Here is a 13,467-nt window from a genome sequence, read left to right on the forward strand (position 1 = left end):
TTCATGATTTTAAAATTTGTTGTTAATATAACAAATTAATTAAACCAACGTTGCCAAAAAATTTAGAGACTATATTATTTTTAAATAGGATCTAATATAAATAATTTTGACTTCTAATTTGTTGTTTATATTTTGCTACTACTTAAAAAAATGTTATATTATAGTTTTAAACATTCTTCAAGTTTTTATAGTGCTATAATTAAAAAAGCAGAAGGAAAAACATATTTTATAATTTATTACACGCATTACAGAGATGGTATGTTTTAGAAAAAAATGTAGTAACATCCACTACCCATACCCATCAGGAGACCGAAGAAAAATGTTACAAGCAAACGTTTTTTTTTTTCATTTTTCCACAATGGAATGTTTTTATGTTTTGATTGTATTATAAATAAATAAAAATGTTTTAAATAGTTTGACCTGAAGTTTTGATTGGCGTTGTTGACAGGTGACTAGTTCGAAATTTCTACACAGATAGCTAGATATTTCTACTAAATCGAAACATTTTGGAAACAAGATTTCCATTTTGTTGTCGATTCATTTTCAAAACACGAGTTTCTCTCTTTTTAGACAAAAATATGATATAATGTAGATGATTTGTGTCCAACTCCATGTCAATTTTATAAAATCATGAATTAAAATTTCGCCATGTTGGATAGTGATAGCGTTTTTGACTAAAACTATATGTTTTTATCGGCTGTTGGGCTTTTAAACGGTGAAACTGACGGGCATTAGCATGGTAGTCAGTAAAATATACAGTTGAAAGTTAACGCGTTAAAAAATATTTAAAAGAAAAATACATATATGGTCAAAATTGTGGATATTTAAGTGGACTAGAGTAGTAGAGTAGAGTAGTAGAATTAGACTAATATTATTACTGTTATTATTATTTATTAAACCAGTTTTACTTAAAAACATTAAAAATAATTTTCCTACATCCAAAATAAAAAGTATTATTGCAGTGTAACAACAGAATATTAATAACAAAATGCAAAATATAGGGTCATATTATCCCTAACTAACTATAATATAAACTAAATAATATTATAAACTAAATATAACTAAATAATATTCTTTGCTAATATCAACTAGGTAATACTATCGGCTCTCTAGGAAAGAAACCTACGTCGCCGGGCGACAACTAAAATCCAGTTTATATTTTTTCGTCATACTATATTGTTATATTATTATAACATAAGCAAAATCAGAATGGAAAAGATGCATATAACGTCCGCCGGACGTTATCATAATGGCCGGCGGCCGTTAAGTTTCTAAGGTAATCGTAACGTCTGTCACCTGCAACAATGACTATTTATTGTCAGTTGGACTTTTCAAAAATTGGGAAAATAGACCATAGCGAGATGTCGCGAGAAATTCCGTTGGAAATACAGGAGGAAGCGGCTGCGGCTACTCAAAATTTACTTCCGACTATAACCAGAGAGGGATATCAGCAGGAATATGACAATTTTTTGAAGTGGCGGCAGGATAGAAGTATAAACAGCGTAAATGAAGCGGTATTGCTGGCTTATGCTAAAAGAATGTCTGAAATGTATTCTCCTACATCACTGTGGACAAAGATATCCATGCTGAAGCTTGCGTTGAGAGTATATGAAAACATCGACATATCAAGGTAAAAAGCCATTATATTCTTCGATATTTAATCATACTCATCTAAATTATATTTGTTCATAGATTTGGTAAACTGTTCATGTTTCTGAGGCGCAAAACGAAGGTTATTCACCAAAAAAAGCCAAAGTTCTGTCGGAGAATGACATAAATAATTTTCTACTGGATGCCGATGATTACACCTGGTTACTCGAAAAAAATTGTATTGGTGCTTGGTATTCTTGGAGCTTGTAGGCGCAGCGAGCTTTGGTCACTCACAGTTGATGATTTCGAAGATTCGGAGAAAAATATTCTTGTCTCATTAAGAAATACTAAAAATAAGAAAGATAGGAAATTTCTTATTCCAAAAAAAACGGGCCTTCCGTTTGATGCCTATGGTTTATACAAAAATACATCAACCTGCGTCCTCGTAACTTTGACAATCCAAAATTTTTCATTGGTTACAAGAAAGGCAAGTGTGTTAAGCAAATCGTCGGTATACATACCATCGGGAGCGTACCGCAGAAAATTGCAAAATTTTTGAACTTGGAGAATCCAGAACGTTATACAGGGCATTCATTTCGTAGATCATCAGCAACCATGCTCGCCGAAAATGGTGGTGATTTACTATCGCTAAAGGAGCTAGGAGGATGGGATTCTTCAACAGTGGCAGAAACTTACATAGAAAAATCAGTTTCCAAAAGAATGAAAATAACAAATCAACTTTTTCATGATAGCTCCAAAATAATGTGTCTTTAGTGGATACAAATATTTGCCATTCTTCAGTAGCATCATCTTCTTCTATAAAATCTGTAAATCCCTGGGAAGGATTACAGATTTCTAAGAACAACAAGTGCACTTTTAATTTCCATGTTCATTATCATGAAAAATGAATTTTAGTATAAGACATTATGTATTTTTTATCCTTACTTGTGTTATTGTTCAATAAAATTTGTTATTAAATAGTAGTGTTTATTGCTCTAAAAAATCTGCAGTATGACGAAAAATCTAGAACGCAACACGGCCGATAACAAATAACGGCCTTGGCTGCTTATGATTACCAAACCACAAACTTCAGCCCGGCCGTTATTTGTTGTTTATCGGCCTTATTACGTTAATAACTATATTATAATCGATCCTGACGAATAAATGAATTTTACAAATGAATGAATTTTATAAATGAATGGTTTTTGCTGCCGAATTACTAGAATACAATATTTCAAGGCAGATGAAGCACCTATTCGATATTTTTAATCGAATAGTTTTCGACGAATGTTTTCTTCCTATCGAATTATTCGAACGAATTGCAACTATATAATGAATACTATCTATATATGTTTCGATAGTATTCATTAGATAGTTCTCACTACTAATAATAGCTATTTATTATATCGTTTAGCTTACCATGTGGTGTGAGATGTTTTATTGTCATTATCACTTTTTATTTTTAGCCTTATTTTCATATTTTTTTTAGCAAACTGTATATAAATCTATCTACTTTAATTGGTAAACTCAGTTTTTTTGAAACTTTTGTATTTGGCTTTTTATACAGGGTTAATCAAAGGGTTGTTTTTTACAATAACTTTAAAACACCCTGTGTAACAATTTCGTCAGTAAAGTTTTCTAAAACAATAATTTTCAGTCAGAAACATGATTCCTGTTTATACTTTTCCAAATTTCCATACCCTTTTAGAGAAAATTTAAAAAAAAATATGATTATATAGTTGAATTTTTTCTAAATCATAAAAATTAAAACGCCTTTCTATGGTAAGATAATTTCATTTTCATTAGTTATTGGTAGGATTTTAATTAATGTCATATTTTTTGCTGTTTTAAAAAGTTTTTAAAAAGTTAAAGAAGCACAAAATTTTATTTGTTTAGTTCAATGCTTATACGTAGCAAAAGTAACGTACTAAAGGGTGATAATAGGTACTGGAAAATATCCTACATTAACAACTTTAACAATAACAATAAATATGATTTTAATAATACTCATCTATATCAAAGAATGAAATTATATTACTATAGAAACACGTTTTAATTTTTAGAACTTGAAAAAATTAAACCATATTTTCATGTTTTTTTTTTAATTTTCTCTAAAACAGCATGGAAATTTGGAAAAGTATAAAAGGGAACCATTTTAGAACAAGCAAAAATATTTACCAAGAATGCATTTTTCTCAAAATATCAATAATAAAAAAGTGATTCCTCTTGTAAACACAATCCGGGGACATACTGTACAATAAGCCAAATACAAAAGTTTACAAAAGACTGAGTTTACCAGTTAAAGTTGTATTTATATACAATTTGCAAAAAAGTTTATAAAAATAGGACTAAAAATAAAAAAAATATATATAACACGTTAAATTTTAAAGAAAGACCGGTCGTCAGTTTTCTATATCGGCGGAGGTAATTTAGCCAGTTTTTAAAAATAATTATCACAGCCAAAAAATGTTTTAGAGTGAGAGATTAATACATAATTAATTACATTACGTAAATTATGCCAATATAAAAAATATTCGGTGGATATTATTTTGGTACAGTTAACGCTCAATTTTGTTCTATTTCACCAACAGCCGCTTGTTAAAAATTAATTGATATTCTGCCCGCTATGGAAGAGAGAAAATAATAAATTGAGTAGAGCAGTCGTTCGTCTGCGTCTACTGCTTATTGAACTAAACGTATTTTTTCAATATATTTTGGTTTTGTATGCTAGGTAGACCTCTTTTTCTTCTATTATTATTTTAATGGGCATGAGGGGAAAATATATCTCATTTCATTTTGGTTTAGTGAAAGCTATTAGTACCGATAAAAATCAGCTTCGGTCACTATATGTAACCATGATATGGATATCTTATTATAATCAAGTTAGGAAATTTAATAGAGCCCAAACACCAGGGTTCGGAAAACTACGTGTTACTTTTAAAAACTACATAAACTACATTACATGTAGTTAATGTAGTTTATGTAGAGGGTGTAGTTTATGTAACATATGTATGTAACTTTCAAATATCAAAGGTTTGAGGTGAGGTTATAATAAGTTAAAGCTTTAGAAAACACATAATGTACAGTACGTCTGTCCATTCTGTAGCTACGGGGTATCCGTGAGTGGGGAAACGATATTCTCTCGATGTTTTTCGTAAAAAATTAAACGACGCGTCCCATCAATAAAAATTCGACAAATTTACAAGTAGCCAATAAAATGAGTGGGCGGAGCTATTTGCGGTGACGTACTCGTCAAGTCGACGTATAAAGTATATTGCTGTTTATTTAAATGTTTTTTGTCCGCATTCCTTTCATAGACAGAGATCCAGCAGACGTACTGTATTTAAGAAAATAGAAGAAATATGGCTTTAAATATAACCATTCACATCATATTATTTAGACACCCCATACAAAGCAAAATTATTCATAATATCAATAGGTAGTTTATTAACGTAGTTTTCATGTAGTTAACGAACGGGAAAAGACGTAGTTTTTGAAGAAAAACTACACGTAGTTAATCAGGTAAATTACGTCTTAATTAACTACTTCCGAACCCTGCCAAACACCCACTAAAGAGATATCTTTTATGATTTTTATAATTTATTATTCGAATATATCTTGAATTTTAAGCTAGATTTGGTTTGTTGTCTGAAATATATATATATATATATATATATATATATATATATATATATATATATATATATATATATATATATATATAAAGGATTCTACAGCTCTGGCTGCCTTCCTTCCATCAACCGGGTCCTCCATTCGTCTCGATCATCCCATGTTCCCTCTCGTAGTCCTCTCCGATGCATAGACTCGTCCACTTCATCTCGCCATGATCTTCTTGGCCGCCCTCGCTTTCTTCTTCCAATCGGGCTCCACTCTGTCACTCTGTTAATCCATCTATTTTCCGCCCTTCTAACATGACCGTACCATACCAATCTTTTCGTTTCTATGTACTTTAAGACGTCGGTCTTTCTCCCCATTCTTCTTCTTATTTCCTCATTCGTGACTCGGTCTCTTCTGGTTAGTCCACAGCATCTTCTCCAATACATCATTTCGGTGGCCAGAATTTTTCTTTGGTTGTTTTTGTTTATGACCCATACTTCTGCTGCATATGTCATGATACTCTGAATAATTGTTTCATATATCAATGTTTTAGTCTTTTTCCTGATATTTCTATCCCAGATAACGGAGTGCAGTTGTTGTATACAGGATCTTGTCTGTCCAAGTCTGACATTTATATCTTCTTCCGTAGTTGCGTTTTTCGATAGTGTAAATCCCAGGTATTTAAAGTTATTGGTTCCCTTTATTTCCAGGTGGTCTTCTATTTGTAAATCAGCTGTATCTTCCTCTGTTGTCATGTACATGGTTTTCTTCAGGTTTATTTCTAGTCCTACTTTTTCATACTCTTCATTTAGCTTCCTGAGCATATAACTTAGATCTTCCTCATCCTGGGCCATCACCACCTGGTCATCTGCAAAGCAGAGCGTGTAAAGATGTTCATTTCTTAGAGGGATTCCCATACCTTCACATTTGCGTTTCCAGGTTGTCAGTGCATGTTCCAGAAATATTTTAAATAATGTTGGCGATGTTGGACATCCCTGGAGCAGCCCCTTCGATGTTGTTAAGCTGTTTACTATCTTGTTCCCTACTTTTATGTGTATTTTGTTGTTCCTATATAAAGTCTTCATTGCATTTGTGAGTGTTATCGGTATGTCCAGTCTTTCCATCGCTTTCCATAGTTCTTTCCTGGGTACAGTGTCATAGGCCTTCTTTAAATCGATGAATGCTAAGTGTACTGGTTTGTTCTTTGCTTTTTTTTTCTCCAATAATTGTTGGATCGTGTAAATATGATCTATGCATGATCTCCCTGCTGTAAAACCTGCTTGTTCTTCTCCGATTTTTCCTTGTATGTTCTGTTCTAATTTGTCTCTCAGTACTCTACCATATAGCCTCCCCATGGTTGCTATGACACTGATCCCTCGATAGTTATCGCACTGTCTTCTATCTCCTTTTTTGAAAATCGATGTTAGCTGTGCTTCCTTCCATTCGTCTGGTATGTTATGTCCATTTATTGCTTTCCCAAACATTCCATGTATGATTCTGAATAATTTTTCTGTGCCGCATTTTATGAGCTCTGGTGCGATGTCCCCTGGTCCTCCTGCTTTTTTGTTTTTTATTGTTTTAATTGCCTTTCGTATATCTTCTATTGTTATAGGTATATGTTGTGCTCTAGGTTGTCCCTCTTCTTCTTGTCTTTCCTCTATAAACTTTTGTCTTGTTTCCGTGAGTAAATCTTTGTAGTGATCTTTCCACTTCTCAGGTTCAATGTATGATATGTATGATCTTTCTTTCCTATCGGATCTCAATTCCTTAATCACTCTCCATGCTTCTGATCTTCTAGCTCCACCGATATATTGGTCCAAGTTCTGGCAGGTTTTTTCCCAATTTTCGTTTTTCTCTCTGTTTACCATCCCTTTAACGTCTCTGTTTTTTTCTCTATATTTTTTGTAGTCATCTTCATTCCTGGTACTCAGCCATTTATTGTACAGTTGTTTTTTACATTTAATTTCGTTAATCGTCGTTTCACTAAGATTGTATTCGAAAGGTCGTTGTTTTCCTTCTACTTCTCCGAGGGCTTCCATCCCTGCCTGTAGCATACTTTCTTTGATGTGCTGGTATGTGTCTTCCATGTTATCATCGTATCTAAATTCTATGAGTTTCTGGTCAAGTCTTGTTTGGTATAGATGTCGTGTGGATTCATCCTGTAATAATTGTATTTTTAGTGGTTTTCTTTTTTGTATTTCTATCGGTGTTCCTTCAATGTTGTTCGTTTTTCTATTCATCCAAGGGAATTCCATTTTAGCTAGTAATAATCTGTGGTCGCTTCCGCATTCTGCCCCTCGCTGTACTCGGACGTCCCTTATTTTAATTGTAGATCTTCTTCGTATGATAATGTAATCTATTATAGATTTGAGTTCTCTCGTTTCTTGTGTCCAGGTGTATCTGTGGATATCCTTATGTCTGAAGAACCCATTTGTTACTTTGAGGTCGTTTAGTTCGCATATTTCTATGACTCTTTCACCGTTATCGTTGGTTATTTCTTCTCCAAATCTTCCTATTACGCTATCATTTTCTTTTCTGCCTACTCTCCCATTCAAGTCGCCTGCTATAATGAGTTCTTTTTTCCGTATGTTAGCAATTTCGTTCTGTATCGTGTCCAAAAACTTTTCTTTCTCTGTAACGGGGCTGTCATCGTTTGGTCCGTATGCGCCTATTATAATTACGTCCCTACCGTATATCGCTATCTCCACTCTTATCACCCTTTCGTTTACTGGTTCCCACGTCTTGATGTTCTTTCTAAATTTTTTCTTCACTAATATTCCGACTCCCGCTTTAGCTCTTTGTTCTTTTTTCACTCCGCTCCATATATGCAGTGCGCCTCCGATCTCTTCTGTACCCTTTCCCTTTTCTTTGTCTCGGTTACAACCAATATATCCACGTTCATGTTCTTGAATTCCTCCAACACTTCTTGTGGTTCAACAACACTTCGCTTGGTTCTCCATCCTTGGATATTCCATGTGGCGAGTCTTAATTTCCTTTCCTTGATCTTCCTCCCTTTCCTCTTTCTGTCCCGGTTGCTGTTTACAGCTTGTACTTGAAAATCTTCAGCAGAACTGCCCCCCCGTATCCGTTGGGGCTCCTCTAAATGAGGTGTGGATTGCCACCCGGGGATTTTTCTTATAATTTTTCATTCTGCATCTATTTTTCCCAAGCACTTAAGATTTTAAGTGTGGTAGGGTGCTTACGCCTGCCGCCACAACCCCCTTTTGGAGGACCTAGTAATCAGCCGCTCACTCTGAGACAGACGCTGTTTGCGGCCGTTCACTCTGAATCAGACGCTGCATACCTGTTGGTCCGCAGGAGGTATTTCATTTTCCTCCTACCACCCATATCTGGGAGGCTTTCCCCGATCCGCCACCTGGGGACGCGCTCTCTAGGAGTTTCAGGTTCTCCCGAGAGTGAAATATGTTATTGAATATGAAAAATATATTATTGAATATAATATATGTATAAATTACAAACCATTAATTAACTGAATTTAAAGGGCACTAAATTTTGATTAAGTAAGTTTGTGTTTGTTTTTCAAATTTTATTTTATTCTAATTCTTACGTGTGGGTTTTTATGGAGACAAACGACAACATTCCGCAGGCAACCGCAAAAGGTAAAGAATTTCATTACTGAAAAGTATATTTATATTGGTGGTTGCATTTCTATTATAATGACATCAACGCAAATCACACACACACAAAGATACGAAAGAATTTAAAGACATATTATAGAAACTATATTATGTCTGTCTAATTATTTATCTACCAAATTATTTCGCTAGGAAGATACAAAAATAAAAACTGTTATTTGCTATAAAGTTCTACTGTGCTTTTGGTTAGTATCCGGCGGCAGCAAACTTCTTAGAAATTCTTTATTTGTAATAACTTTACCTAACAAAAAATAAAACTTTATTTACTTAAAACGTTTGCTTTTCTATTTCAAATATAATATCTAATATACATAATATATTATATTTTGATTTAATATACCCAATTTTTTTTATATTTACTCCGTTACATAAATATATACATATATATGCCATTTAATTGAAAATTAATTATGTATACAAGATATTCACTTAGAGCAAAAAGATAGCTTAAATTTATTCTTGACAAAATGTGTGTATCTCAGCAAAGTGTTAATAAACTAAGTAAAATTTTAGTATTCTTGTCAGAATAAACTATTAATATAAAACTCCCTTAATAGGAGGCCACTTCCTTAGTGGCCTAATTTTCCAAATTATATAAATAAATTAAATAAAAAGTTTTTTATTATAAGAACTTCACGTTATGTTTTATACATAATCAAAGCTACCAGCTATAAAAAATATATTTTGTTCGATTTTTTATTTGTAACTCTGTACCTCAAATATAACGACATAATTAAATTTCCCACAAAGATTATACAGTACTAAATATAATCAATAAGTAGTGACAAATTTAAGTTAGTTAGTTTAACTTCTTCTAAAAATAATCAATAAGTAGTGACAAATTTTAGTTAGTTAGTTTAACTTCTTCTAAAAATTCTTGAAAAAAAAAATAGGAATAACTAATGAAAATCATTTAAATGCTGTTTGAACAAAAAAGTCTGCCAAAGGCGACTTGGAAATGATCGGTTATATTTTATATCTGCACCCTAGAAGCAAATTATGTTAAGTTTAAAGTTGGCATATATGAGATATACCGGGTGCGTCTCAAAAATGGCTCACCCCCTATAACTTTTTTATTCTTTCAGATAAAACAATCTAACCTACTCAAATCTATTTTTCCAAGGTTTCTTGATTAAAAATTAGTGTTTTTAACACAGTCTAGATTGCAATTTAAAATACAGTTTTTAAGCGAGAGTGTCAAAAGTTGATATATGATATGTCATTCTATTCAGAATGTCATTTTATATTGAATAAAGTAAAAATTTACCGGAGGTGCCATTTAAAAATTAAAATTGTAGTCATTTCCTATGAAACAGGAAGTGACTGAAAACAATCGAATACGTCAATCAATCCTAATTTATGTCATATACTAACATACCAAATCTCGTTTTTTTTATCTGAAAATATAAAAAAGTTATAGGGGGTGAGCCACTTTTGAGACGCACCCGGTATATAATCCAAGTATTATTTCTGTGTTGAAACTTAAATTGCATAATACAGAACTTATACGGTTTGTTGCCTAACAAAACGGTTTGTCGGTTCGGACCACCCTGTTTTAAAAAAATCTATAAAGTATAAAGCAAGATTAGCTACAAATTACCGCGAGCCCGAGATTAAGGAAAAATTAATTATAGCTAATATTATAATAATGGAAAAATGACTCTCTCAGAATTTTTTGCTTACCAGAGATCGCTTACTTTTTTCCTTTACCGCAAGCAGCCGCTTGTTAAAAATTAATTGAATTTCCTTTGGGCAAGGAAAAGCAAAAAAGTAGATTCGGCAAGTCGGTCGACTTCTGCTTATTGAACTAACTGAATTTTTTCGATACATTCTTGTTTCGCCGAGTAGAGTTCATGTTGTCAAATTTTATTTTAAAGTGCTTAATGGAAAAAAATACATCTCATTAAATTTGCTTTAGTGTGCTCTAGTACTCTATTAAGATAGAAAACAATCAACTTAGAAATTAATATGGCTCCTATAGGTTGTCTATCTTAGAAATACTTACCATTTTAATTTTATATACTTTTTCATTTTTGATCTTATAGGTCTAAAATCAGTACATTTTCAGACTTATAAGTAATAAAACAAATGTTTCAAAGAAAATACTGTTCTTTTAATACTCCGGTTAAAAATGGAACTGGGCCCGAATTCTGGAACTTCGATATAAAAACGTTAAGCTTTCAAAGCGGTAAGCGAAAGTATTTGATTAGCGGGAGGCCAAGCAGTCGATTCTGGTATTTTCGTTGCCGTGCGAATCGTACAGGTATACAATTTATACAATTTCTCAGGAATCTTATAGTCAAATATGGATAAAAAATTAAAAATATTAATGTTATGTGAATTTAATAACCTACTGTTGAGTTTTAATCATCTGTTGATGATGCTAGTATATGATCAGCGCAATGGATAAAGGCGCTAAGCGCGATCTGACGCGCATATAATCTTTACTGATCTATAACTTCCTTATGATCTATAAATTCTTCAATAAGTAATCGATAATTTACGACTTGGCAGCTGTAGATATTGTTCAAAACATCGCAAATGCTGAGAAGGGTCTTCAACATTTCTCTCTTTTTCTCAACTTTTCTTCTTGAACATTGACATAATTCATAGTTAGAAACATGACTTCTTGAACATTGACATAATTCATTTATCCACACAGTTAGATTAGTAAACTACTAGATACATGAAAAATTCATATTAACTAATAGTATCATCATGTAAACTAATAGAATACATGAAACGATTCGCACGGCACCGAGAATACCCAAAATCGACTGCTTCGCGTTCCGCTAATCGAATAATTTCGCTTACCGCTTTGAAAGCGTGAAGTTTTTATGTCGAAATTTTAATTTCTTAAACCAAATACAAATATGGCGGTAGAGTTATTTTTTTTTTAGTTTTTAACCATTTCTATTAAAATTATGAAACTTTCTATTAAAATTAAAAAAACCGAATTGGGTTCCAAATGGACAATAACTACAAAAGTGTGTATCGCGAGGGGTAAACCGCAGAGGAATTATGGTGTACACTATGAAGGAATTCTACAGGAATTCCAAGGAATCACGAGGAATTCCAAGGAATTCCATAGGAATTACTAGGAATTCCAATTATTTCCGTAAGAATTCCAATGAATTCCAAGGAATTTCTTAGAAATTTAGAGGAATTCCAAAGGAATAAAGAGGAATTACAAGCAACTTTATAAAAAATTAACGAACATTAGTAAACCATGAATACTATAATAGGTAGTACTAAATTTAAAGAAAAACGTTTGCAGGCGATTTATTACTATCCGTTTTTCGTTTTCGAATCGCTTCCAAAATTTCCCAATATCAAATATCTACAGGTTAGATATTCTTTTAATTTAATATTGTACCCTCGATTATATATCTAAAATATATTCCAATAGTACGGCCGAACCACCCCCGAGAGATCTACTTATAACGTTCCCTGATTTCGCCATTTTAAAGAAACCCTCATAAGATTTTTTTATTTAGTACTCAGAAAGTGTAAAGTTGATTTTTTCATTTCCTCGGAATAATAGGTATATACTATAGGAAAATTAATACAACTTTGGGTGCACTTCATCAATGATACCATGCATAATCTTATGGAATTTGCTGGTGATCGTATTATGACGTGCAACTGAAGTTTTATTAATTTCCTTTCCTATAGATACGAGTATACTAGGTACCTATCATTTTCAAAAAATCTCGAGAAAAAATAATTTTAATAAGTAAGTTCCGACATATTTCCAGTATTTTCACCTCATGATCCCCTATTAATCCTAAAATTTAACTAAAAAAACGTAAATCTCGTAAGAGTACTTTTTATTGCTAGATCTAGTACTTATAGAGACATTAGACATTTATAAAAATCACCAGAAAATTCATAGCGGAACTGCGAAACCGAGGTGGCAACGCTGGTTCAGACTGAAAGAGTTACCGAGTTCGTACCAAGGAATTCCAAGGAAGACCTTGAATGATTGACCTTGACCTTGAAGACCAGGAATTCCAAGGAATTCCGAAGGAATTACGAGGAATTCTGAGGAATTATTTGAGTAAAAGGAATTACGGTGTACACTTTTCCCTCTGCGGTTTACCCCTCGGTGTATCGGGTAAGTTATGAACGGCTAAACCTATCATTATTAATTAGTGTTTTATTTTGCGTTGTAACACAAAATGTTTCAGCCCTCAACTGTAATCTATAATCAATCATTTCATAGCAAATATACAACTTTTTTATTGATGATGCAGTTTCATTGTAGACGAAAGAAAAATGTTCGTCAGACTGGACGAATATCTTTTCAAAAATCTGGCATAAAGTACAAGAAAAGATTAGCTGCAAATTATCACAAGTCCGGGATTAGGAAAAATTAATTGTAACCAATATTATAATGATGGAAAAATAATTCTCTTCAATTTTTTTATCAAAGATCGCTTACTTTTTAAAACAGTACACTATTAAAATAGAAAACAATCATCTTAAAAATTAATATGGCTACTACTGGTATTAAGTAAGTCGTATATCTTAGAAGTATTTACCTTTTTAATTTTACACACTTTTTCATTTTTGAACTTATAAGTCTGAAATCGGTTATTTT

At 32.4% G+C, this 13,467-nt stretch overlaps 1 protein-coding gene across 1 annotated transcript; it reads right to left on the bottom strand.

The window, feature by feature from the left end:
* Positions 1–5,321: 5,321 nt before the first annotated feature.
* LOC115880759 lies at positions 5,322–13,009 on the bottom strand. The gene is made up of 2 exons (XM_030898040.1): positions 12,967–13,009; positions 5,322–8,113 (listed from the first exon to the last, which is right to left on the bottom strand). The coding sequence occupies exons 1-2, from the start codon at positions 13,007–13,009 to the stop codon at positions 5,322–5,324; spliced, it is 2,835 nt and encodes a 944-aa protein (XP_030753900.1).
* Between the last annotated feature and the right edge of the window lie 458 nt (positions 13,010–13,467).

The sequence above is a fragment of the Sitophilus oryzae genome, unplaced genomic scaffold (genome assembly GCF_002938485.1).
Source record: "Sitophilus oryzae breed Bouriz unplaced genomic scaffold, Soryzae_2.0 scaffold_1657_pilon_pilon, whole genome shotgun sequence".
In the NCBI taxonomy this organism is placed as follows: Eukaryota; Metazoa; Arthropoda; class Insecta; order Coleoptera; family Curculionidae; genus Sitophilus; species Sitophilus oryzae.